Source organism: Entelurus aequoreus, linkage group LG05, assembly GCF_033978785.1.
Source record: "Entelurus aequoreus isolate RoL-2023_Sb linkage group LG05, RoL_Eaeq_v1.1, whole genome shotgun sequence".
NCBI lineage: Eukaryota > Metazoa > Chordata > Actinopteri > Syngnathiformes > Syngnathidae > Entelurus > Entelurus aequoreus.
The window spans coordinates 19116129-19142564 of NC_084735.1; the positions used below are offsets into that span (position 1 = coordinate 19116129).

The 26436-nt window shown below is 40.3% G+C and overlaps 2 protein-coding genes across 5 annotated transcripts in view; both read left to right on the top strand.

Moving 5' to 3' along the window:
- Positions 1-18412, top strand: part of ubp1 (upstream binding protein 1) — a 58131-nt gene extending 39719 nt beyond the window's left edge. For 2 of the 3 annotated variants that reach the window (XM_062047292.1, XM_062047294.1), the window contains exons 11-16: positions 1050-1143; positions 1219-1309; positions 1378-1496; positions 1563-1705; positions 10063-10114; positions 16912-18412. In XM_062047292.1, the coding sequence (XP_061903276.1) occupies positions 1050-1143; positions 1219-1309; positions 1378-1496; positions 1563-1705; positions 10063-10114; positions 16912-16949 (537 nt within the window). In that variant the 3' untranslated portion in view covers positions 16950-18412. The remainder of the gene's footprint in view (positions 1-1049; positions 1144-1218; positions 1310-1377; positions 1497-1562; positions 1706-10062; positions 10115-16911) is intronic. The other variant, XM_062047293.1, reaches the window with a different exon arrangement.
- Positions 18413-23911: 5499 nt separating this feature from the next.
- pdcd6ip (programmed cell death 6 interacting protein) overlaps positions 23912-26436 on the top strand; it is a 61866-nt gene continuing 59341 nt past the window's right edge. For both annotated transcript variants that reach the window (XM_062047296.1, XM_062047297.1), the window contains exon 1: positions 23912-24220. In XM_062047296.1, coding sequence (XP_061903280.1) covers positions 24015-24220 — 206 coding nt within the window. In that variant the 5' untranslated portion in view covers positions 23912-24014. The remainder of the gene's footprint in view (positions 24221-26436) is intronic.

Here is a 26436-nt window from a genome sequence, read left to right on the forward strand (position 1 = left end):
TTATTTTTTCTTTTGCCTTTTATTCATCTTCTATTTACCTTTTATATACCTTCTATTTAACTTACTTTAACTTCTATATTCCCTCTTTTACTTTCTATTTACTTTTTTATTTATCTTTGTTTAACTACCTTTACCTTTTATTTCCTACTTTGGCCTTCTATTAACCTTTATTTATCTTCTTTTACCTTTTTTTTATCTTCTATTTAACTTATTGTACCTTCAATATTTATTTTTTCTTTTGCCTTTTATTTATCTTCTATTTACCTTTTATATACCTTCTATTTAACTTACTTTAACTTCTACATTCCTTATTTTACTTTCTATTTACCTTTTTATTGATCTTGTTTTACTACCTCTACTTTTTATTTCCTACTTTTACCTTCCTTTAACCTTTATTTATCTTCTTGGACTTTCTATTTAAATTTTTTACCTTTTATTTACCTTCTATTTAACTCATTTTACCTTCTATATTTTTTCATGTACTTTCTCTACACCTTTTTAATATACTACTTTTACCTTCTATTTACGTTGTATTTACCTTTTATTTACTCCTTTTATTTCTTTATTTTACCTTGTATTTACTTTGAATTGACCTTTTTTACCTACTTAACTTCAATAATAAATATGGCAGTGCCATGTTGGCATTTTTGTTCTATAACTTGAGTTGATTTATTTTGGAAAACCTTGTTACATTGTTTAATGCATCCAGCGGGGCATCACAACAACATTAGGCATAATAATGTGTTAATTCCACAACTGTATATATCGGTATCGGTTGATATCGGAATCTGTAATTAAGAGTTGGACAATATCGGAATATCGGATACCTCTAATTGTAAATGTTAATTTTTTTTTATACACACGTACATGTCGGCCCCCAGACGCATTTAATTCTCTCAATATGGCCCCCGAGTCCAAATAAATGCCCAGGTCTGTTTTACGCGGTCTGGATGTTATGAATGTTTATTAGCTCCACTTCTTAAAGAATGAATGGAAGCAACATAAGGTATGTTTCTAATGTAAAGTGTTGCGGCTGTGTCTCCCTGCAGCAGTTGAGTCCTACGGCGTCCATTCAGGACACACAGAAGTGGCTCGTGAAAAACCGCTTCAACTCCTACGCTCGAGTCTTCTCGCACTTCTCAGGTACACACTCTCCAGCAAAACGACAACAACGCCCATGTTAAAAGTGTCACGCCACTTCTCTCCCTGCTCGTCCAGGTTCTGATTTGTTGAAGTTAAACCGGGACGACCTGGTCCAGATTTGTGGTCCCGCGGATGGAATCCGACTCTTCAACGCGCTGAAATCAAAGTGTGTGTGCCACGTGGTGATGGCGTGCGCTTCTCTGTGTATTCACGCTCAGCTTGCCGCGTGTGCAGGTCCGTGCGTCCCAGGTTGACGTTGTACGTCTGTCAGGAGTCGCCTCAGGACAGCCCCCTGCTGGAGAGACACGCCGCCAATGAAAATGGAGAGCAGTGCGCCTCGCCCAGTTTACACGGTAAAACAAAGTGTTGCTGTCTCCCGAAAGAATTAGCTGGAAAAGACTGTGTGTTTGTGCGCGTAGTCTACCACGCCTTGTACTTGGAGGAGCTGACGGCCGCCGAGCTCATCCGCAAGATGGCGAGCGTGTGCTGCCTCCCGCTGGGAAACATCAACCAGGTGTACAGACAAGGTCCCACAGGCATACACATCCTGCTCAGTGACCAGGTAACCATCTTTGTTATTAAATGCAAGTAGGACAAAGATCTTTGTTATTGAATACAAGTATGACAAAAAGGAGACATGTGAGACAAGTGACGTGTCACTTTTGTAGGGGACTGGCAGGAAGTGATTGCCACAAGTCCCACGATGCTTTCAGGAAAACTGGGAGGTTTTAGAGCAGTGGTTCTTAACCTTGTTTGAGGTACCGAACCCCATCAGTTTCATATGCACATTCACCGAACCCTTCTTTAGTGAAAAATAAAATGTTTTTTTTCAAATTCAAGACAAAGTTATACGTTTTTGGTAACACTTTAGTATGGGGAACATATTCTAGGTAACAAAGACTTAATTTAGAGTTATTTGGTTAGGGTTAGTGTTTGAGTTTGAGTTTATTTGGAACATGCAAGCATACAACATGATACATCACAATTTCCAGTTTCTCTTTTCAACATGTTCGAAAAGGAGTAGGAAGAAGCAGAGCTTATTTAATCCTACCCCTTTTCTTTACATAACAGTTGCTAAAACTTTTTGTTCACTTCCTGTTCACAATTTAGTCACAATAAACTCCATAAGTAATCACAATAAAAATAAATGATAGTAAGAATTTAATAATAATAATTGGTGAAGTAAGTCATATTTCATATGATGAGATAAGTAAGATTACTTTAAGAATGAATGAATGGATGGATGAAATAAATTGAGAATGTTTGTCATGGTTCTTCTTCTTTGTACTTTGTAAACACTTTAAGTGTGAAGAGTTTCTTGAAGTGGATCATATTAGTACATTGTTTAATTGCTTTGCTTAATCCATTCCATAATTGAATTCCACATACTGATATACTGAAGGTCTTAAGTGTTGTACGTGCATACAAATGTTTTAAATTACGTTTTTCTCTAAGATTATATTTCTCCTCTTTTTTTGAGAAGAATTGTTGTATATTCTTGGGTAGCAGGTTATAGTTTGCTTTGTTTATAATTTTAGCTGTTTGCAAATTCACTATGTCGTGGAATTTCAGTATTTTTGATTCAATAAATAAAGGGTTTGTATGTTCTCTATATCCAACATTATGTATTATTCTAACTGATCTTTTTTGTAGCACCGTTAATGAATGAAGTGTACTTTTGTAATTATTTCCCCATATTTGTACACAGTAGCTCAGATATGGTAACACTAGCGAGCAGTAGAGTATATGAAGGGATTTTTGGTCTAGAACATGTTTTGCTTTATTCATTATTGACGTGTTTCTTGCTACTTTATGTTGTATATTTTTTACGTGAGATTTCCAGTTCAATTTATCATCAATCATTATACCTAGAAATTTGGTTTAATTTACTCTTTCATTTTCTATTCCGTCTATTTGTATTTGTGTTTGACTTTCTCTACTACTGTTACCAAATAGCATTATTTTAGTTTTGCTAAGATTCAATAGTCTGTTTTTGTCAAACCATCTTTTTAATTTGTTAATTTCTTCTGTTATTATTTGTATTATCTCCTGTGTGTTCTCTCCTGAACAAAACGCTGTTGTATCATCCGCAAATAATACTAACTTTAAATCTTTTGTAACTTTACAAATGTCATTTATATAGAGATTGAATAATTTAGGTCCTAGTATTAATCCCTGAGGTACACCACAGGATATATTTAGCGTTGTAGATGTGTGTTCGCCTAACTTCACGTATTGTTTCCTGTTCGTTAGATAACTTGTTATCCAGTTTAAGACTAATCCTAAGTGTGGGAGGGTTAGGGTTATAATAAGGCTATGCTGATTAAGTGTCAGGTGGGGGTCGCAGCTAGCTGCGGGGTTGTTCTTCCAACGCAAAAACGGCTCCGGACGACAGCGTGAAGGTAGGCTTGGATTTATTTAACATAAATAACTCACTACCATAAACACAAAAATACAACAAAAAAGGCAAGCGTGCCTAAAACACAAGTGAAGCTGCTAGTTAGCAGAAGCTATGGCACGGACTATGAAACTTACTTTGGTCAGAAAGAGACATGAACCGGTGTGACATAAAGACAATGCAGGCCGAACGAGTGATGAACAAAGGTGGGCTTATATAACAGTGACATGATTTGTGACAGGTGTGTGTGTGAGTCTAAACGTGAAACAGGTGCGTGACATGGCAGGTGAAAACTAATGGGTGACCATGGAAACCAAACAAAACAAGGAAGTGAAACCAGGAACTAAAAAAAAGAGTCCAAAAACCAAGCAAAACATGGCCAAACAAAAACATGATTAACACAGACATGACATTAAGGCATTAATAAGTACTTAATAATGACTAGTTAAGAGCTAATATGTTACTAATTTGCATGTTATAAGCAACTAATTAATGGTGAATATGTTCCCCATGCTAAAGTGTTACCATGTTTTTTTACTGGTGCACAAAATGAACCGTGCATGAACATTCTCTTGTTCAAACAACAAAACCAACACAGAAACACACCTGTAAATCAGTGTGACTTCTGCTGTTGCCGTATCCGTAATACGCCGATAGGGAGAAGTTTTTATTTACACGATGAGTCGGGTGTGTTTTGACCTCCGCCGAACCCCTGAGGCCGACTCACCAAACCCCTAGGGTTCCATCGAACCCAGGTTAAGAACCACTGTTTTAGAGTCTGTCCAAAGATGTGAGAATGTCGCATCTCCTCACTCCTGCTGCCCCCTAGTGGTAGAACCTCGTACTGTGAATATTAGTGTAGGTGTGAACGAATGACACGCTGTACACAGAGTACATGAAGTACATGTTTAATACTTAAGACCCACTTTTATTCTCTGGCTTTTAACACTACGTGAGGGGTGTGGTCCTCTGTGTTTTTACATTTTGATTTCAATTTATTGTTTTATTTGGTTTTACCCTTTAAAATCGTTTTTAATCATATTTATTTTTATATTGTTTTTACCGTATTTTTCGGAGTATAAGTCGCCCCGGAGTATAAGTCGCACCGGCCGAAAATGCATAGTAAAGAAGGAAAAAAACATATATAAGTCGCACTGGAGTATAACTCGCATTTTTGGGGGAAATTTATTTGATAACACCCAACACCAAGAATAGACATTTGAAAGGCAATTTAAAATAAATAAAGAATAGTGAACAACAGGCTGAATAAGTGTACGTTATATGAGGCATAAATAACCAACTGAGAACGTGCCTGGTATGTTAACGTAACATATTATGGTAAGAGTCATTCAAATAACTATAACATATAGAACATGCTATACGTTTACCAAACAATCTGTCACTCCTAATCGCTAAATCCCATGACATCTTATACGTCTAGTCTCTTACGTGAATGAGCTAAATAATATTATTTGATATTTTACGCTAATGTGTTAATAATTTCACACATAAGTCGCTCCTGAGTATAAGTCGCACCCCCGGCCGAACTATGAAAAAAACTGCGACTTATAGTCCGAAAAATACGGTATATTGGTTTTATCCATCCATCCACCCATTTTCTAGCGCTTGTCCCTTTTTGGGGTGGCGGTGGGTGCTGGAGCTTATCTCAGCTGCATATTTATTTTAATGTTTTTGTTTTTATTCAGTCACACTGCAAAAACTGAAATCTAAGTAAGATTAAATATCTCAAATAAGGCTGATATTTGCTTATTTTCTGTCTGATAAGATCATTCTTCTCCTTTAGCAGATTTTATGTTAGTGTTTTACTTGTTTTAAGGGTTTTGGTCCTAAATGATCTCAGTAAGATATTACAGCTTGTTGCTGAGATTTGATTACCTATATTGAGTAAAACATGCTTGAAACTAGAATATCAACTGTTGCAAAAAAGCTGTGTCATCAACACTCACAAGTATAAAACTATATATATATGTATATATACACTACCGTTCAAAAGTTTGGGGTCACATTGAAATGTCCTTATTTTTCAATGAAGATAACTTTAAACTAGTCTTAACTTTAAAGAAATACACTCTATACATTGCTAATGTGGTAAATGACTATTCTAGCTGCAAATGTCTGGTTTTTGGTGCAATATCTACATAGGTGTATAGAGGCCCATTTCCAGCAACTATCACTCCAGTGTTCTAATGGTACAATGTGTTTGCTCATTGGCTCAGAAGGCTAATTGATGATTAGAAAACCCTTGTGCAATCATGTTCACACATCTGAAAACAGTTTAGCTCGTTACAGGAGCTATAAAACTGACCTTCCTTTGAGCAGATTGAGTTTCTGGAGCATCACATTTGTGGGGTCAATTAAACGCTCAAAATGGCCAGAAAAAGAGAATTTTAATCTGAAACACGACAGTCTATTCTTGTTCTTAGAAATGAAGGCTATTCCACAAAATTGTTTGGGTGACCCCAAACTTTTGAACGGTAGTGTATATATATATATATATATATATATATATATATATATATATATATATATATATATATATATATATATATATATATATATATATATATATATATAAAATAATTTCTTACTTCAAGCATGGAAAAAAAATCATGATGTATGCATATCATTATGTCAAGATAATGGCACTAGCATTTACTTCATTTAAGAATATTTTTCAACATATTGAGCAAAAAGGTCTCTTTTTTTTCTACCAAGAAAAGTGCACTTGTTATTATTGAGAATATATTTATTTTAAGGTATTTTTCGGTTCATTGAGGTTAGCTAATTTTACTTGTTTTGGAAAGTCTTGACAAGCCAAATTTTCTTGTTCTATTAGCAGATAATTTTGCTTAGTTCAAATAAAATACCCCTCATTTGTGTATTTTTTTTTCTTGTTTTTGAACACTGACTTTTTGCAGTGTATTGGTGGAGCTAAGGATTATTTGATTTTTATTTTTTTGATTTTTATTAAGGATCCCCATTAGCTGGTTGCCACAACAACCCACTAGTCTTCCTGGGGTCCAGAAACTCAATACAATTACAAGTAAAAGCATATGTTTATAACTACACAATACAGAAACAAATAAAAGCATCAATAAGCAAACACGCAAACAATTTACAGTCACAGAATAATAATGACCATATAAATATAACTACACAATACAAAACCAAACAAAAATCATCAACACGCAAACTAATTTACAGACTCAGATAAAATATGACTTTCCTTTTAAAAACCTGTTTACTTTCAATGCCGGTGAGAATTCGAGGCAGGTTATTCCAGAGCGATACAGATCTATATAATACATGCATTATTTGAATATTGTTTTTAATATTGTTGTGCAGCACTGTGGAAACATTTTTGTTGTTTTAAATGTGCTATACAAATAAAGTGGATTGGATTGATTGGATACTGTAGTACAAAGATGAAGATTGTTTTTAGAGCACAAAGCAATTTGAAGTGCTTTACACATGCCTTCAATTACAAGACAGGTCCCATCAGGGTTTTGTGCTGAGGATTCCAATACCGATCATCCATGAGTGAAATTATCGATCATGTATCACGATATCTGTGGAACTTTTTGACTCAAGAGCCACATTGGATTAAAATAATTATATTAGGATTATTAAAGGACTATATACCGTATTTTCCTGACTATAGAGCTCACCGGTATATAAGACGCACCCACTAAATTTTGGGAGAAAACAATATTTTCCATATATTAGTCGCACTGGTAGGTAGGTAGGTCTTTATTGTCATTGCACAAGTACAACGAAACGTTGTTTTCAGCACAAACCCGTTCAAGATTAGACAAACAAACAGTGTACAGGGTTACAGGACAGGAACGCTGATGGGTCGCCACAAGGCGCCCCGTAAAAGATGGGAAAAAGGTAAACGCTGGGGGAGGATGAGTAATAAAAACACAATCTAGACTGGGCTCTTAAGGAGGCCCAGTCTGGAGTGGGAAAAAACAACTCCATAGCAAAGCACATATACATATTACAACGTACATCTCGAGATATCCAGCAACAGAGGGGAGGGAGTGAGGGGCCATGGTGGGAGGCCGCAGCTCTTCAGGCGCTGCCCATCCGTCCATCACTCCTATGGGATTCGCGTCGACGGCGTTGGATTGGGGGTGGGGTATGTGTGTGGCATATTTTTTTTTTCGTGGATGCATGTGTGTGTGTAAGCCTGCAGTGTGTCTCTGTTCCGCGGCCTTGATGTTGTGCAGCCGATAGTCAGTCCAAAGTCAACAACAACAGGTGTGTGTCCATGAGAGACAAGAGGGGAGTTTGTTGTGTCTTCGCCGCACTGTCCTTCGGGAGAGTCTCGAAGCCAGGGAAACAATCCAAGTTAGAAGGTTTGTATGCGAGTGAATATATAATTTGCTTTTCACTCTAAATTGTCTATTACTGGTCCTCAAATTCACCCTGCAGGCCCGATGTCATCCAAATCACAAAGTGTCCACAGTTCTGCCCGCATCCTCCAATTATTTGTGGCAACTTTGGGGTACTTTAAAGACTGCCAGCAACTTCCAATTTGTCGACAAACCAGAGCAACGCTTACTCCAATCAGCAGATGTCCTGTTGTCATAATTCCGAATAGGTAGATATCTTCACGTCACCAGGCACGCGGCACTCCTTCTTCTCCCAAGAGTCCTTCCTGTGTCCAGCAACAACCGCTCCGTCACGACAAGCAGGTTCCCCCAAACCCAAGATCTTGTCAATTTCGTTGAGGCCAGTGAAATAGTTCCAATGTTTAGATTTGGAGAGCAGTGCAAAAAGAGGCAACAAACAAGTTAAGACAGGACAAGACAAAGAAGCAAGCAGGAGAGATGAGGGAGAGGAAAGGGAAGCGTCCGCCCTCGATGAGTGCCAGTGAGAAAAGACTACAATCCGCAGATATATACGTTGTGAAATGAGTTATTTACACAGAAAGATTTAGTAAATGTTTATTTACATACCTTAATTCGTTTCCAAAGGGTGTCTGTAACACGGCAGTAAAACGGCTGATCAAACAAAACAAAAGTCATGGTCATGGACCCACTAGCTGTGGAAGCTAGCTCTCATAGCTAAACAGACTCTACGGTGACCTTTCATATTACAAAACATATGTAGAGATTACTTATTTTAAACATTTTTATGACTGAGACCCTTCCAGGTCCCCGGGATCAGACTCAAGGGGAGCCCTAAAAGTGAAATATTTTGGTGTTGTATTGGTTTTGAAAACAAAAATGTTCAAAATGGCCCCTGCATGCTTTCAATTTTCAGTGTGCGAAGAGTTTGGACACCCCTGATTTCAATAAAATTGTTTGAAGAAATGACAGAAGGAGGTGTAGCAGCAGGTTGAAGAAATGACAAAAGGAGGTGTAGCAGCAGGTTGAAGAAATGACAAAAGGAGGCGTAGCAGCAGGTTGAAGAAATGACAAAAGGAGGCGTAGCAGCAGGTTGAAGAAATGACAAAAGGAGGCGTAGCAGCAGGTTGAAGAAATGACAAAAGGAGGTGTAGCAGCAGGTTGAAGAAATGACAAAAGGAGGCGTAGCAGCAGGTTGAAGAAATGACAAAAGGAGGTGTAGCAGCAGGTTGAAGAAATGACAAAAGGAGGTGTAGCAGCAGGTTGAAGAAATGACAAAAGGAGGTGTAGCAGCAGGTTGAAGAAATGACAAAAGGAGGTGTAGCAGCAGGTTGAAGAAATGACAAAAGGAGGTGTAGCAGCAGGTTGAAGAAATGACAAAAGGAGGTGTAGCAGCAGGTTGAAGAAATGACAAAAGGAGGTGTAGCAGGAGGTTGAAGAAATGACAAAAGGAGGTGTAGCAGCAGGTTGAAGAAATGACAAAAGGAGGGGTAGCAGCAGGTTGAATAAATGACAAAAGGAGGTGTAGCTAGCAGCAGGTTGAAGAAATGACAAAAGGAGGTGTAGCAGCAGGTTGAAGAAATGACAAAAGAAGGTGTAGCAGCAGGTTGAAGAAATGACAAAAGGAGGTGTAGCAGCAGGTTGAAGAAATGACAAAAGGAGGTGTAGCAGCAGGTTGAAGAAATGACAAAAGGAGGTGTAGCAGCAGGTTGAAGAAATGACAAAAGGAGGTGTAGCAGCAGGTTGAAGAAATGACAAAAGGAGGTGTAGCAGGAGGTTGAAGAAATGACAAAAGGAGGTGTAGCAGCAGGTTGAAGAAATGACAAAAGGAGGTGTAGCAGCAGGTTGAAGAAATGACAAAAGGAGGTGTAGCAGGAGGTTGAAGAAATGCCAAAAGGAGGCGTAGCAGCAGGTTGAAGAAATGACAAAAGGAGGTGTAGCAGCAGGTTGAAGAAATGACAAAAGGAGGTGTAGCAGCAGGTTGAATAAATGACAAAATGAGGTGTAGCAGCAGGTTGAAGAAATGACAAAAGGAGGTGTAGCAGCAGGTTGAAGAAATGACAAAAGGAGGTCTAGCAGCAGGTTGATGGTTGACAAACATTCTCTTGCTTTCTTTTCCCACACCTGTGTCCTCCATTTGTGCAGATGGTTTACAACTTGACAGACGAGAGCTGCTTCGTCATCAGCACTGTCAAAGGTGAGTCTCACGCCTCGCGTCTTACCGTCTCCCTTCTTACTGTCTTCCTCCTTACTGTCTCCCTTCTTACCGTCTCCCTTCTTACCGTCTCCCTTCTTACTGTTTCCCTTCTTACTGTTTCCCTTCTTCCTGTCTCCCTTCTTATTGTCTTCCTCTTTACTGTCTCCCTTCTTACGGTTTCCCTTTTTCCTGTCTCCCTTCTTCCTGTCTCCCTTCTTCCTGTCTCCCTTCTTCCTGTCTCCCTTCTTCCTGTCTCCCTTCTTACTGTATTCCTTTTTACCGTCTCCCTTCTTACTGTTTCCCTTTTTCCTGTCTCCCTTCTTGCTGTTTCCCTTCTTCCCATCTCCCTTCTCACTGATTTGCTTCTTACTGTCTTCCTTCTTACCGTCTCCCTTCTACGTCTCCCTTCTTACGTCTCCCTTCAAACGTCTTCCTTCTAACTACGTCACTTCCTGTCAATGAGAAAGGACGCAAAAGAGAAACTACCGGAGTTTTTTGTTAAATCTGAAGATTTTGACCACTGATTTGCGATCACAGCCACAGGAGAGTACCCTGGCATCTTCAATCTGATTTTGGTCAGTTGAGAGGCACTGATACGCTGAAAGAAGGCGAGTTGGGAGAGCCGTTAGCCTCAAGCCATAGGCGCCTTGCCGCAGTTCAAAGCGGTTGCCTAGCAACCAAAAGCTACGGCAAGTTTACAGCTGTTTTAAAGTGATCCCAACGTCGCAGAGTGATATAAGTTGACAGGCTGACACCTCAAATTGATCTCTGAACGGCGCAAGATACGAAATTGTTGGAAAAAACAAGTTAAAGTGCCGCAAGTCGCTAAAGAAGCAACTGCTGTTAAGACACAAGCAAGAGGCAGTGACGTCAGTGACTGCCGCGATGCGAAAAGGTAAAGGAAAGATTGAAATCCCGAAACCTTCGGGGTCAGCTGATAAAGAACACAACTGGGAACAAGATTTGAGGTTGGACACAGGACATGATGGGAATCAAGAAGTGATCCTACAAAAACTTGAAGAAATGAAAAAAGAAATGAAAGAATTGAAGGAATATCTGAGAAAAGTAACAACAGAACACAAACAAGATGTGAAAAGTCTGCAGGAAAATATAGAAAATCTGCAATCTCAGAACAACAGAAGAAATAATGAAGCCACTGAAATGGGCAAACGAATGAAAACCCTTCAAGAAGACAACAACATGCTGAGGAATATCATAGACGAAATGGATCAGGACAAACGAATGAATGATATCATCGTGACAGGGCACCGAATTAAACCAAGATCCTTTGCGAAAGCTGTGAATACTGAAGGTGAACCTGATGAAATGGATATGATCTCAGCAGAACAGCAAGTGGTAACAGATTAGAGAGTTTCATAAATAAAAATAGAATACCCGAAGAGAACCAATATGGATACAGAGCTAATGTCTCAACTTCAATGGCTTTAATTGAAATAACAGAGGAAATTACCAATGCAATAGACAGTAAAAAATGTGCAGCAGCAGTTTTTATGGATCTAACTAAAGCATTTGACACAATTAATCACAATATTTTAATCAAAAAACTAGAACGATAGGGCTTCAGAGGGTTAGTCTTAAACTGGATAAGAAGTTATCTAACGAACAGGAAACAATACGTGAAGCTAGGCGAACACATGTCTACAATGCTAAATATATCCTGTGGTGTACCTCAGGGATCAATACTAGGACCTAAATTATTCAATCTCTATATAAATGACATTTGTAAAGTTACAATAGATTTAAAGTTAGTATTATTTGCGGATGATACAACAGCGTTTTGTTCAGGAGAGAACACACAGAAGATAATACAAATAATAACAGAAGATATTAACAAATTAAAGAGATGGTTTGACAAAAATAGATTATCGTTGAATCTCAGCAAAACTAAAATAATGCTATTTGGTAACAGTAGTAGAGAAAGTCAAACACAAATACAAATAGATGGAATAGAAATTGAAAGAGTAAATGAAACCAAATTTCTAGGTATAATGATTGATGATAAATTGAACTGGAAATCTCACGTAAAAAATATACAACATAAAGTAGCAAGAAACACGTCAATAATGAATAAAGCAAAACATGTTCTAGACAAAAAAATCCCTTCATATTCTCTACTGCTCACTAGTGTTACCATATCTGAGCTACTGTGTAGAAATATGGGGAAATAATTACAAAAGTACACTTCATTCATTAACGGTGTTACAAAAAAGATCAGTTAGAATAATACATAATGTTGGATATAGAGAACATACAAACCCTTTATTTAGTGAATCAAAGATACTGAAATTCCACGACATAGTGAATTTGCAAACAGCTAAAATTATGCACAAAGCAAACTATAACCTGCTACCCAAGAATATACAACAATTCTTCTCAACAAAAGAGGAGAAATATAATCTTAGAGAAAAATTTAATTTAAAACATTTGTACGCACGTTCAACACTTAAGACCTTCAGTATATCAATATGTGGAATTAAATTATGGAATGGATTAAGCAAAGCAATCAAACAATGTACTAATATGATCCACTTCAAGAAACTCTTCAAACTTAAAGTGTTTACAAAGTACAAAGAAGAAGAACCATGACAAACATTCTCAATTAATTTCATCCATCCACTCATTCATTCTTAAAGTAATCTTACTTATCTCATCACATGAAATATGACTTACTTCACCAATTATTATTATTAAATTCTTACTATTATTTATTTATTTATTTTTATTGTGATTACCTATGGAGTTATTGTGAATAAATTGAGAACAGGAAGTGAATAAAAAAGTTTCAGCAACTGTTATGTAAAGAAAAGGGGTAGGATTAAATAAGCTCTGCTTCTTCCTACTCCTTTTCGAACATGTTGAAAAGATAAACTGGAAATTGTGATGTATCATGTTGTATGCTTGCATGTTCGAAATAAACTCTAACTCTAACCGTCTCCCTTCTTATCGTCTCCCTTCTTATCGTCTCCCTTCTTACATCTCCCTTCTTACGTCTCCCTTCAAACCGTCTCCCTTCAAACCGTCTCCCTTCAAACCGTCTCCCTTCTAACCGTCTTCCTTCTTACGTCTCCCTTCGAACCGTCTCCCTTCTTACCCCCTCCCGTTTTCGTCTCCCTTCTTACCGTTTCCCTTTTTACCGTCTTCCCGTCTCCCCTCTTACCATCTCCCTTCTTACCGTCTTCCTTCTTACGTCTCCCTTCCTACCGTCTTCCTTCTTACTGTCTTCCTTCTTACTGTCTTCCTCCTTACCGTCTCCCTTCTTACCGTCTCCCTTATAACCGTTTCCCTTCGAACCGTCTCCCCTCTTACTGTCTCCCTTCGAACCATCTCCCTTCTTACTGTCTCCCTTCAAACCGTCTCCTTTTTTACCGTCTCCCCTCTTACCATCACCCGTTTACGTCTCCCTTCGAACCATCTCCCTTCTTACTGTCTCCCTTCGAACCCCCTCCCTTCTTACTGTCTCCCTTCAAACCGTCTCCCTTTTTACCGTCTTCCCGTCTCCCCTCTTAACATCTCCCGTTTTCGTCTCCCTTCGAACCATCTCCCTTCGAACTGTCTCCCTTCTTACTGTCTCCCTTCGAACTGTCTCCTTTCTTACCGCCTACCGTTTTCGTCTCCCATCTTACCGTCTCCCTTTTTACCGTCTTCCCGTCTCCCCTCTTACCGTCTCCCTTTTTACCGTCTTCCCGTCTCCCCTCTTACCGTCTCCCGTTTTGGTGTTCCGTTTTCGTCTCCCTTCTTACGTCTCCCTTTTTCGTCTCCTGTTTTCTTCTCCCTTCTTACCGTCTCCCTTTTTCGTCTCCTGTTTTCGTCTCCTGTTTTCGTCTCCCTTCGAACCATCTCCCTTCTTACTGTCTCCCTTCGAACCCCTTCGAACCGTCTCCCTTCTTACTGTCTCCCTTTGAACCGTCTCCCTTCTTACCGGCTCCCGTTTTCGTCTCCCATCTTACCGTCTCCCTTTTTACTGTCTTCCCGTCTCCCGTTTTTGTGTTCTGTTTTCGTCTCCCTTTGAACCGTCTCCCTTCTTACTGTGTCCCTTCAAACGGTCTCCTTTTTTACCGTCTCCCCTCTTACCATCTCCCGTTTACGTCTCCCTTCGAACCATCTCCCTTCTTACTGTCTCCCTTCGAACCCCCTCCCTTCTTACTGTCTCCCTTCAAACCGTCTCCCTTTTTACCGTCTTCCCGTCTCCTCTCTTAACATCTCCCGTTTTCGTCTCCCTTCGAACCATCTCCCTTCGAACTGTCTCCCTTCTTACTGTCTCCCTTCGAACTGTCTCCTTTCTTACCGCCTACCGTTTTCGTCTCCCATCTTACCGTCTCCCTTTTTACCGTCTTCCCGTCTCCCCTCTTACCGTCTCCCTTTTTACCGTCTTCCCGTCTCCCCTCTTACCGTCTCCCGTTTTGGTGTTCCGTTTTCGTCTCCCTTCTTACCGTCTCCCTTTTTCGTCTCCTGTTTTCTTCTCCCTTCTTACCGTCTCCCTTTTTCGTCTCCTGTTTTCGTCTCCTGTTTTCGTCTCCCTTCGAACCATCTCCCTTCTTACTGTCTCCCTTCGAACCCCTTCGAACCGTCTCCCTTCTTACTGTCTCCCTTTGAACCGTCTCCCTTCTTACCGGCTCCCGTTTTCGTCTCCCATCTTACCGTCTCCCTTTTTACTGTCTTCCCGTCTCCCGTTTTTGTGTTCTGTTTTCGTCTCCCTTTGAACCGTCTCCCTTCTTACTGTGTCCCTTCAAACCGTCTCCTTTTTTACCGTCTCCCCTCTTACCATCTCCCGTTTACGTCTCCCTTCGAACCATCTCCCTTCTTACTGTCTCCCTTTGAACCGTCTCCCTTCTTACTGTGTCCCTTCAAACCGTCTCCTTTTTTACCGTCTCCCCTCTTACCATCTCCCGTTTACGTCTCCCTTCGAACCATCTCCCTTCTTACTGTCTCCCTTTGAACCCCCTCCCTTCTTACTGTCTCCCTTCAAACCGTCTCCCTTTTTACCGTCTTCCCGTCTCCCCTCTTAACATCTCCCGTTTTCGTCTCCCTTCGAACCATCTCCCTTCGAACTGTCTCCCTTCTTACCGTCTCCCTTCGAACCGTCTCCCTTCTTACCCCCTCCCGTTTTCGTCTCCCATCTTACCGTCTCCCTTTTTACCGTCTTCCCGTCTCCCCTCTTACCGTCTCCCTTTTTACCGTCTTCCCGTCTCCCCTCTTACTGTCTCCCGTTTTGGTGTTCCGTTTTCGTCTCCCTTTTTACCGTCTCCCTTTTTCGTCTCCCGTTTTCTTCTCCCTTCTTACCGTCTCCCTTTTTCGTCTCCTGTTTTCGTCTCCTGTTTTCGTCTCCTGTTTTCGTCTCCCTTCGAACCATCTCCCTTCTTACTGTCTCCCTTCTAACCCCTTCGAACCGTCTCCCTTTACTGTCTCCCTTTGAACCGTCTCCCTTCTTACCGGCTCCCGTTTTCGTCTCCCATCTTACCGTCTCCCTTTTTACTGTCCTCCCGTCTCCCGTTTTTGTGTTCTGTTTTCGTCTCCCTTTGAACCGTCTCCCTTCTTACTGTGTCCCTTCAAACCATCTCCTTTTTTACCGTCTCCCCTCTTACCATCTCCCGTTTACGTCTCCCTTCGAACCATCTCCCTTCTTACTGTCTCCCTTCGAACCCCCTCCCTTCTTACTGTCTCCCTTCAAACCGTCTCCCTTTTTACCGTCTTCCCGTCTCCCCTCTTAACGTCTCCCGTTTTCGTCTCCCTTCGAACCATCTCCCTTCGAACTGTCTCCCTTCTTACTGTCTCCCTTCGAACTGTCTCCTTTCTTACCGCCTACCGTTTTCGTCTCCCATCTTACCGTCTCCCTTTTTACCGTCTTCCCGTCTCCCCTCTTACCGTCTCCCTTTTTACCGTCTTCCCGTCCCCCCTCTTACCGTCTCCCGTTTTGGTGTTCCGTTTTCGTCTCCCTTCTTACCGTCTCCCTTTTTCGTCTCCTGTTTTCGTCTCCCTTCTTACCGTCTCCCTTTTTCGTCTCCTGTTTTCGTCTCCTGTTTTCGTCTCCCTTCGAACCATCTCCCTTCTTACTGTCTCCCTTCGAACCCCTTCGAACCGTCTCCCTTCTTACTGTCTCCCTTTGAACCGTCTCCCTTCTTACCGGCTCCCGTTTTCGTCTCCCATCTTACCGTCTCCCTTTTTACTGTCTTCCCGTCTCCCGTTTTTGTGTTCTGTTTTCGTCTCCCTTTGAACCGTCTCCCTTCTTACTGTGTCCCTTCAAACCGTCTCCTTTTTTACCGTCTCCCCTCTTACCATCTCCCGTTTACGTCTCCCTTCGAACCATCTCCCTTCTTACTGTCTCCCTTCGAACCCCCTCCCTTCTTACTGTCTCCCTTCAAACCGTCTCCCTTTTTACCGTCTTCCCGTCTCCCCACTTAACATCTCCCGTTTTCGTCTCCCTTCGAACCATCTCCCTTCGAACTGTCTCCCTTCTTACTGTCTCCCTTCGAACTGTCTCCTTTCTTACCGCCTACCGTTTTCGTCTCCCATCTTACCGTCTCCCTTCTTACCGTCTCCCTTTTTACCGTCTTCCCGTCTCCCCTCCTACCGTCTCCCTTTTTACCGTCTTCCCGTCTCCCCTGTTACCGTCTCCCGTTTTGGTGTTCCGTTTTCGTCTCCCTTCTTACCGTCTCCCTTTTTCGTCTCCTGTTTTCGTCTCCTGTTTTTGTCTCCCTTCCTACTGTCTCTCTTTTTACCGTCTCTCCTTTTACCCTCTTCCCGTCTCCCTTCTTACCGTCTCTCGTCTTGTCCTCCAGATGAGCACGGCGAAGGACTCCATCTCATCCTGAAGTAGGCGGGGGCAGACGACGGGGCGTCCCACCGGTCGTCGCTTCCCTCCTCCCACCCTTCTCCCGTCTTGATTGGTTGTTGCATGGCCAGCAAAGAGGCGTGTAAATGTTAGAATCTGACATGCGGGGGGGTGACCACTGTTTCATATTGAAAACATTAGGAGCACAAAGAGGTGTGTGAAAGGTAACGCAGCATCCCTCTTTAGGCGCGGGGTCGTTCAGAAAGCGGCCAGTATTCCATGACCTTTTTGCTCGCTATCTCAGCTTGCTATTGGAGGAGGGGGGTTGTCCTAATAACACGTCGTTTAGTGACCCAATCAATGTCTCGCTATCTGCCTGTTGCCCTTTTATTCTTTTCTTTTAGTCAACAGAATCTTCTTCTTTCCTTCCTTCTGGTGCCGTGTGAGCTTTTTACTCGCGCCTGGGACAACGCCGCCCTCCAAACTTTGTTGCTTTTGACAGGACGGCCATCTTTAAAGAAAGACAGCAAATGTGGACCAAACTGTGCGTTTCATCCTATGGACTTTTTAAATCATGGCAGCTCCACATCCATCCATCCATCCGTCGTTTTTTTTAATGTCGCTGAGCAAGTGCACACACACACACACACATCCTGTGTAGGTTTAGTCCACTCTCCTAAATGTGCTGTCTGCCTCTTAAAAAGTGTCAACGTGTGAATGTGCATGTTTTTTTCCTTGCAAAGACTCGATTGATCCTAATAGATTTGTTAGCTTGCTGTAGAGCACTTCTTCTCAAATAGTGGGGCGGGCCCCCCTGGGAGGGGCAATGGCGTTTACCTTGACACATACAGTTAGGTAAATAAATTCACTTCAGGGGGGGGGGGGCGTGAAAAAATTCTGTCTGTAAGCAAAATTCAACTGAGCAAGTTCCAGACCGCCCCTTAAATGCTTGCTTTTGAAATAGGGGGCGGGGCTCCGTGAGGTGAAAGTGAGAAGCAATGGCCTAACAGCATCTTTACTGTTAGTAGAGAACTATCTTGACACATACGGATGAAAAAAATCAACTTTGGGGGCGGAAAATAATAGAGAAGCACTGCTGTAGAGACAAGCGCATGTGTGGTAAGTCTGGTGGGATGAGGTCGGAGGTCAAACCTCAGATGCTAATTCGAGGAGACGAGACCATCTGTTCTAGAAAAAAAACAAAAAACAACGTCCATGTGTAGACAGGTGACCTCCAGACACACACGTCGTCGTCCTCCTCCTCCTCGTCTTCTTGCAGCGTCACAGCAGAGCCTGGACTTGTAGCTCCTGTGGCGCCAACACAACACACCTCATAATGATATTAATAATAGCCGTGGATATTCATCAACCCCAAACAGTGAGCGAGTGCGGGCCAATAAGACTAGCGGTGTGTGTTTTTGTGTGTGGCGCGAATGAGAGGACTCTTAATGTTGATGATTCTGCTTGTATGCTGGACACGTGCTGGGAATAAATGCTTTCATAACTTGCTCCGCCGCATCATTTCCAACAATGTGCTGTGTTTTACTATCAATACAGTAGGGAAGGGATTCACATGGCCCCATTTTGCCACGCAGTCCGCTGAAAATGATGGAAAGCGCCTCTCAACACAGCAACTGATGCTGTGGTCAAAGTTGGAATGGCCACAAGACACATTTTAAGGTATCTCACACTCTACTGCCATCTGGTGGCTAAAGTAAATAATGCACCCCTCCAATTGGCACCTTGGAGGTCCGCACGGACCTGGAGGGGGCGTGCCTTAAGTCCGGCTGGAAATCGGGAGAATGGTTGTACCGGGAGATTTTCGGGAGAGGCACTGAAATTCGGGAGTCTCCCGGAAAATTCGGGAGGGTTGGCAAACACACATTTATGAATATAAAACTTAGCCAATAGTAGAATAGAATAGAAAGTACTTTATTGAACCCTGGGGGAAATTCAGCACCACAGTTCGCTCACAATAGACAATAAACTCTTAAGTATTTTTTACATGTGAATAATATGAATACAGTCTATTATACAGCATAATTCACATGTGAATAATATAAATACAGTCTATTATACACATGTGAATAACAAATACAGTCTATTATACAGCATTATTCACATGTGAATAATATAAATACAGTCTATTATACAGCATTATGCACATGTGAATAACAAATACAGTATATTATACAGCATTATTCACATGTGAATAATATAAATACAGTCTATTATACAGCATTATTCACAAGTGAATAATATAAATACAGTCTATTATACAGCATTATTCACAAGTGAATAATATAAATACAGTCTATTATACAGCATTATTCACGTGCATAATATAAATACAGTCTATTATACAGCATTATTCACATGTGAATAACATAAATACAGTCTATTATGCAGCTTTATTCACATGTGAATAATATAAATACAGTCTATTATACAGCATTATTCACATGTGAATAACATAAATACAGTCTATTATACAGCATTATTCACATGTGAATAATATAAATACAGTCTATTATACAGCATTATTCACATGTGAATAATATAAATACAGTCTATTATACAGCATTATTCACATGTGAATAATATAAATACAGTCTATTATACAGCATTATTCACATGTGAATAATATAAATACAGTCTATTATACAGCATTATTCACATGTGAATAATATAAATACGTTATACATTTACAGTACATGAACATATGCATTATACAGTCTGATGGCTGTCGGTATGAAGGACTTCCTGTGTCGTTCCGTGTTGCATTTATTTGAAATAATCTGACCCGATCACACACGTTCGGATCAAAATTGAATTCCGAACGAGATGAAAGTCATTCGGCTTGTAGCACATGAAAACACATGTTCCGAAATTCGGGTTAGATTACTGCGCATGTCCTAGATGTCAGCTATACTTTGGTGGTGTCGGGGTACTAAATTTAATAGTCTCGGAATGAAGCGGTTGTCTTGCTGCTGTCTCCCCCCACATGTACAAATGTAGCGCTATATGCTGTTGAGTTTGTTGCTCTAAAACGAAACTAGCAAAAACAAAAGTGTTGTGTCGATGTAACAATAAAAAAAAAAGGGATCCAATTGTCGTCTTAGCGAGCTGTTTTATTCACGACTTTACAGCTATTCCGAGTGCTAACTGCTAGCCTCAAACACGCAACCCACATAATCACAACATAAAAAGCACAGAACAGCTCCACTTCAAAAAGAGAGGTAAAACAAAAGTAGTGAACAGACGGAAAAAGATGATAAACACCGTGATAACGTCAGAGAAGCAAAGATGCACAAAGCCATGTTTGTTTACAGTGGCAGTCACTGCTTAGTCAGCACCTGCGGTGAACAAACTCGTCCAAAGGATGGCGCCATAACACACTTTTCCGTTTATGTCAAAAGTAAAGTATTCCGATTTAAGGTGTGATGCATGAAATGCACGTCATAATCAGATCCTTTTTCTCAGGGTCCATGTACACAGTAACATTCTAATCCGAATGATGATCAGATTAAATAAACGTTACACATGGCTACTGAGAGGTACCTCTCTGAGATGATCTAGCGTTGCTTTGCCAGCTGATCTGCCAATTCATTGCCCTTCATGCCTGTGTGAGCTGCAACCACAGGAACCTTATGGTACTCACTGAACAGTATTTCACATATGTCTGCTTTTGCGACCAAAAATGTTGAATAGAGACTTACGCTGACCTTAAATCGGAGCAGACCACCACCTGTTCCAGCTCTGACTCTTCTACCCACCGTCATGGTGCTTTGATTGCCAATAACTCCATTGTAAACTCTTGTCAAATGGTTCGTTGCTCTGTCTTTAACGGCGCCAAATGCAAAGCCTGTATTTCCTGTGATTGGATCTTTGGAGAAAATTGCTCATTTTTTGGTTCTTTTACTTTTGTAGCTGTATGTAGAAATGGCGCTGCTGAAGTAGCAGCTCTGTGCTCATTTCATTTCTTTGATGTCCTTTGATGTTAACAAAACAAACAAATAATTCAAACTTTTTCTTTGGATTGAGTCCAACAAAAACGTATTTTTATTTTTTTTAATTTTTTAGATACAATAGATGTTTTAATGTTAATACTTGCTTTATGTTACCAAAATATTCAACTAAATAAAAAGGGGTGCCCATAATCCTGTGATTGGATCTTTGGATCCGTCCGTAAACATTCGAGTAAACGAAGCCGCAGGGAACAACCACAGATGAGTAGCTGTTCAAGGTCTTGATAAAGACAACTGCATTTGTGTTGGCATGGGGCTAGTGGGCAGCCTAGGACGGAGTCGGCTCTCTTTTGTCGTAGGTGTGCTATTTGTATTATTTATCGCTCATTTTTTGGTTCTAATAATAATAACATAAAGGAATTACATTTGTAACGCACTTTACATTTGTTAAAATCTCAAAGTGTTACAAAGTATTAAAAAATAGAAAGTTAGAATATATAATAAACATTTTTAAATAGAAATTAAAACACTAGATAAACACTAGATGAAACAGAAACATAGATAAAAATAGAAATGAAAGCACTGGATAAAACAAGAAGGCAGAGAATTTAGATAAAAGCTGTGTCAAAAAGGTGGGATTTTTAGTCCCTTCTTAAAACGGTCTTACTTTTGTAGCTGTATGTAGAAATGGTGCCGCTGAAGTGGCAGCTAGTTGCATCAGCTGTGTGCTCTTTTAATATCTTTTGATGTTTCCTTCTTGCGTTCATGTGGTTTTTACCTTAGTTTCGCGGACTCTTTGAATCTGCACTGCAATCCATCGTGGGATGAATAAAGTCTATCCTACCCCGTTTGGAGAAATAACATAAAATTTCCTCGTTCAATTATCAATTTAGAGCAGTGGTTCTTAACCTTGTTGGAGGTACCGAACCCCATTGGTTTCATATGCACATTCACCGAACCCTTCTTTAGTGAAAAATAAAACCTTTTTTTTCAAATTCAAGACAAAGTTTTATGTTTTTGGTAACACTTTAGTATGGGGAACATATTCTAAGTAACACAGACTTATTTTAGAGTTATTTGGTTAGGGTTATAATAAGGCTATGCCGAATAAGGCATTAATAACTACTTAATGATGACTAGTTAAAAGCCAATATGTTACTAATTTGCATGTTAATAAGCAACTAATTAATGGTGAATATGTTCCCCATACTAAAGTGTTACCATGTTTTATTACTGGTGCACAAAATGAACCGTGCATGAACATCACCTTGTTCAAACAACAAAACCAACACAGTGCATAAACTCACAACAAATTACACACCTGCAAATCAGTCAGCTGTTGCCGTATCCGTAATACGCCGATAGGGAGAATTTTGTATTTACACGTGAGTTGGGTGTGTTTCGACCTCCGCCGAACCCCTGAGTCCGACTCACCGAACCCAGGTTAAGAACCACTGATTTAGAGTAGGGATGTGCGATAATGGCTTTTTTGCCGATATTCCGATATTGTCCAACTATTGATTACAGATACCGATATCAACCGATACCGATATATACAGTTGTGGAATTAACACATTATTATGCCTAATTTGGACAACCAGGTATGGTGAAGATAAGGTCCATTTTCTTGAATAAAAAAGAAAGTAAAACAATATAAAAACAGTTACATAGAAACTAGTAATGAATGAAAATGAGTAAAATGAACTGTTAAAGGTTAGTACTATTAGTGGACCAGCAGCACGCACAATCATGTGTGCTTACGGACTGTATCCCTTGCAGACTGTATTGATATATATTGATGTATAATGTAGGAACCAGAATATTTATAACAGAAAGAAAGAACTAGAGATGTCGATAAATGCTTCAGAATGTAATATGGGAAATTATCGGTATCGTTTTTTTTTATTATTGGTATCGTTTTTTTGTGTTTTTTATTTTTTTTTTTATTTTATTAAATCAACATAAAAAACTCAAGATACACTTACAATTAGTGCACCAACCCAAAAAACCTCCCTCCCCCATTTACAGTCATTCACACAAAAGGGTTGTTGCTTTCTGTCATTAATATTCTGGTTCCTACATTATAGTTTTTTATGTTGATTTAATAAAATAAAATGTTTAAAAAACGATACCAATAATTATAAAAACGATACCGATAATTTCCGATATTACATTCTGAAGCATTTATCGGCCTATAATCTCGGCAGGCCGATATTATCGGACATCTCTAGTTGTTTCTTTCTGTTATTTATATTCTGGTTCCTACATTATATATCAATATATATCAATACAGTCTGCAAGGGATACAGTCCGTAAGCACACATGATTGTGCGTGCTGTTGGTCCACTAATAGTACTAGCCTTTAACAGTTCATTTGACTCATTTTCATTAATTACTAGTTTCTATGTAACTGTTTTTATATTGTTTTACTTTCTTTTTTATTAAAGAAAATGTTTTTAATTTATTTATCTTATTTTATTGATTTTTTAAAAAAGGACCTTATCTTCACCATACCTGGTTGTTCAAATTAGGCATAATAATGTGTTGATTCCACGACTGTATATATCGGTATCGGTAATTAAGGGTTTGGTCAATATCGGATTTCGGCAAAAAGCCATTATCGGACATCCCTAGAAACAACCCTTTTTGTGTGAATGAGTGTAAATGGGGGAGGTTTTTTTGGGGGTTGGTGCACTAATTGTAAGTGTATCTTGTGTTTTCAATGTTGATTTAATTAAAAAAAATAAAAAATGATACCGATAATAAAAAAACGATACCGATCATTTCCGATATTGCATTTTAAAGCATTTATCGGACATCTCTAATTTAGAGCAATCCATTTTTAATAAAACATTAAACAAATCATTTGAACTTCCACCCAAAACATTTTATTTTTTTTTATACAAACGGTGTTTTAATGTTAATAAAATATTCAAGTAAATAAAAAGGGGTGCACATAATCCTACTGAGCCCTGAGCCCTGTCAGACATTACATACGCCCATGTATTTGGAGCCGCTTCACACTCTCGCGTCTGCGCAGTGCGAGCCCCGTCGTCTTTATGACGTCACCTGACAGGCAACAATCCAGGAAGTGAAGTCTCTCGCTCTTATTTGTGTTCCCCCCTCTCTCCTCCTCCCAGCAATGGCGACCTTCATTTCTGTCCCGTTGAAGAAGTCCACCGAGGTGGACTTGGTGAAGCCTCTGGCCAAATATGTCACGTCCAGCTACCCGGCGGGCGACGAGCAGGCGGACCACATCCGCGCCGTGGAGGAGCTGAACAAGCTCCGCAGGAACGCGCTGGGGAGGCCGCTGGACAAACATGAAAGCTCCCTGGAGATCTTACTCAGGTAAACGGTGGTCGCCGTGCCGGTTTCCCTCGCTCATTCCGCGGCGAACATGGACCCGCGTCGCCGGTTTAGCGCCTCGCTAGCTGCCGCCGCACCCCAGACGTGTTTAGCTTAGCCCGGATGCTAACACCGGAAGCTAACAGGCAGTAGGAACTTATTAACGCCACCAAACATGTCGAAACTTGTCCCACGCACCTTGTTAGTCATGTGACTTCGGGCGGAAAGGAGGTTTTTAAGGCTAACATGGCTGATTGGCACCAGCTAAACGGTTCCTTCCAACCACGTGACCATAATATTAGCGAAATATACCATCCATCCATCTTCTTCCGCGTATCCTTCCAATCACGTGACCATAATATTAGCGAAATATACCATCCATCCATCTTCTTCCGCTTATCCGAGGTCGGGTCGCGGGGGCAGCAGCCCAAGCAGGGGAGCCCAGACTTCCCTCTCCCCAGCCACTTCGTCCAGCTCCTCCCGGGGGATCTGGACATTTGTTGGTTCATATGATATCCATTAAGTAAGACTACGTATTATGTTGAAGGGGGCAGGAAAATTATAAGATTTTTCTTCATCCTGCTCCTTCTCAGGCATTGGTGTGTAAATGTATAATTGAATAATTGAGGTATAATTGTGTATCGATCAAAGATGCACATCAATGAAGGAGATAAATAAAAAATGAATGAATCCCGAGGCGTTCCCAGGCCAGCCAGGAGACGTAGTCTTCCCAACGTGTCCTGGGTCTTCCCCGTGACCTGCTACCGGTCGGCATACTTGCCAACCCTCCCGATTTTCCCGGGAGACTCCCGAATTTCAGTGCCCCTCCTGAAAATCTCCCAGGGCAACCATTCTCCCGATTTCCACCCCGTGACAACAATATTGGGGGCGTGCCTTAAAGGCACTACCTTTAGCGTCCTCTACAACCTGTCGTCACGTCCGCTTTCCCTCCATACAAACAGCGTGCCGACCCAGTCACATAATATCTACGGCTTTTCACACACACAAGTGAATGCAACGCATACTTGGTCAACAGCCATACAGGTCACACTGAGGGTGGCCGTATAAACAGCTTTAACACTGTTACAAATATGCGCCACACTGTGAACCCACACCAAACAAGAATGACAAACACATTTCGGGAGAACATCCGCACCGTAACACAACATAAACACAACAGAACAAATACCCAGAATCCCTTGCAGCACTAACTCTTCCGGGACGCTACAATATACACCCCCGCTACCACCAAACATTACATTCAAAGCATCACAACACTCGCTGTTTACATGCTGACATGCTAACATTACGATGCTAATGTTTTATGCTAGCAATTTCAACAAATGTTATACATTTTAACCTAAAAACCATGGATTGTGTCACTTGGGGCCATTTTAAAAAGCATGTTAACATGGTCATGTTAGCATGCTTACAATTTAAGTCAGCACTTTAGTAAATTTCATACTTTTTTTAACCAAATAAGCAGAGATTCGTAAAAGCGTGTTAGCATGGTAATGTTAGCATGCTAACATTTTGTGCGAGCATTTTGACTAATGTACTTTTTAACCTAATAAATATGGCTTTCTTTACTTGTCGCCATCTTAGGTGTATGCTAGCTGTTCCCCTGTTAGAAGGCTATTGTTAGCGTGCTAGAAATTTAGCAAATTTTATCATTTTAAACCTAACAATCATATTCTGTTACAATTTAAGTCAGCATTTTAGCAAATTTCATACTTTTTAACCAAATAAGCAGCGATTCCGTTACTTTGCGTCATCTTAAGTGTGTTAGCATGGTAATGTTAGCATGCTAACATTTTGTGCTAACATTTTGACTAATGTACTTTTTAACCTAATAAATATGGCTTTCGTTAATTTTCGCCATCTTAGATGTATGCTATCTGTTCCCCTGTTAGGATAACATCTTAATTTCCCCTCTGGGATTATTATTTCAGTATTTCTGATTCTGATAAAGTTGGCGTGCTAGCATTTTAGCAAATGTTGTACTTTTAAACGTAACAATCATATTCTGTTACAAATAAAGTCAGCATTTTAGCAAATGTCATACTTTTTAACCAAATAAGCAGAGATTCCGTTACTTCGCGTCATCTTTAAGTGTTTGCATGGTCATGTTAGCATGCTAACATTTTGTGCGTGCATTTTGACTAATATTGTACTTTTTAACCTAATAAATATGGCTTTCGTTATTTGTCGCCATCTTA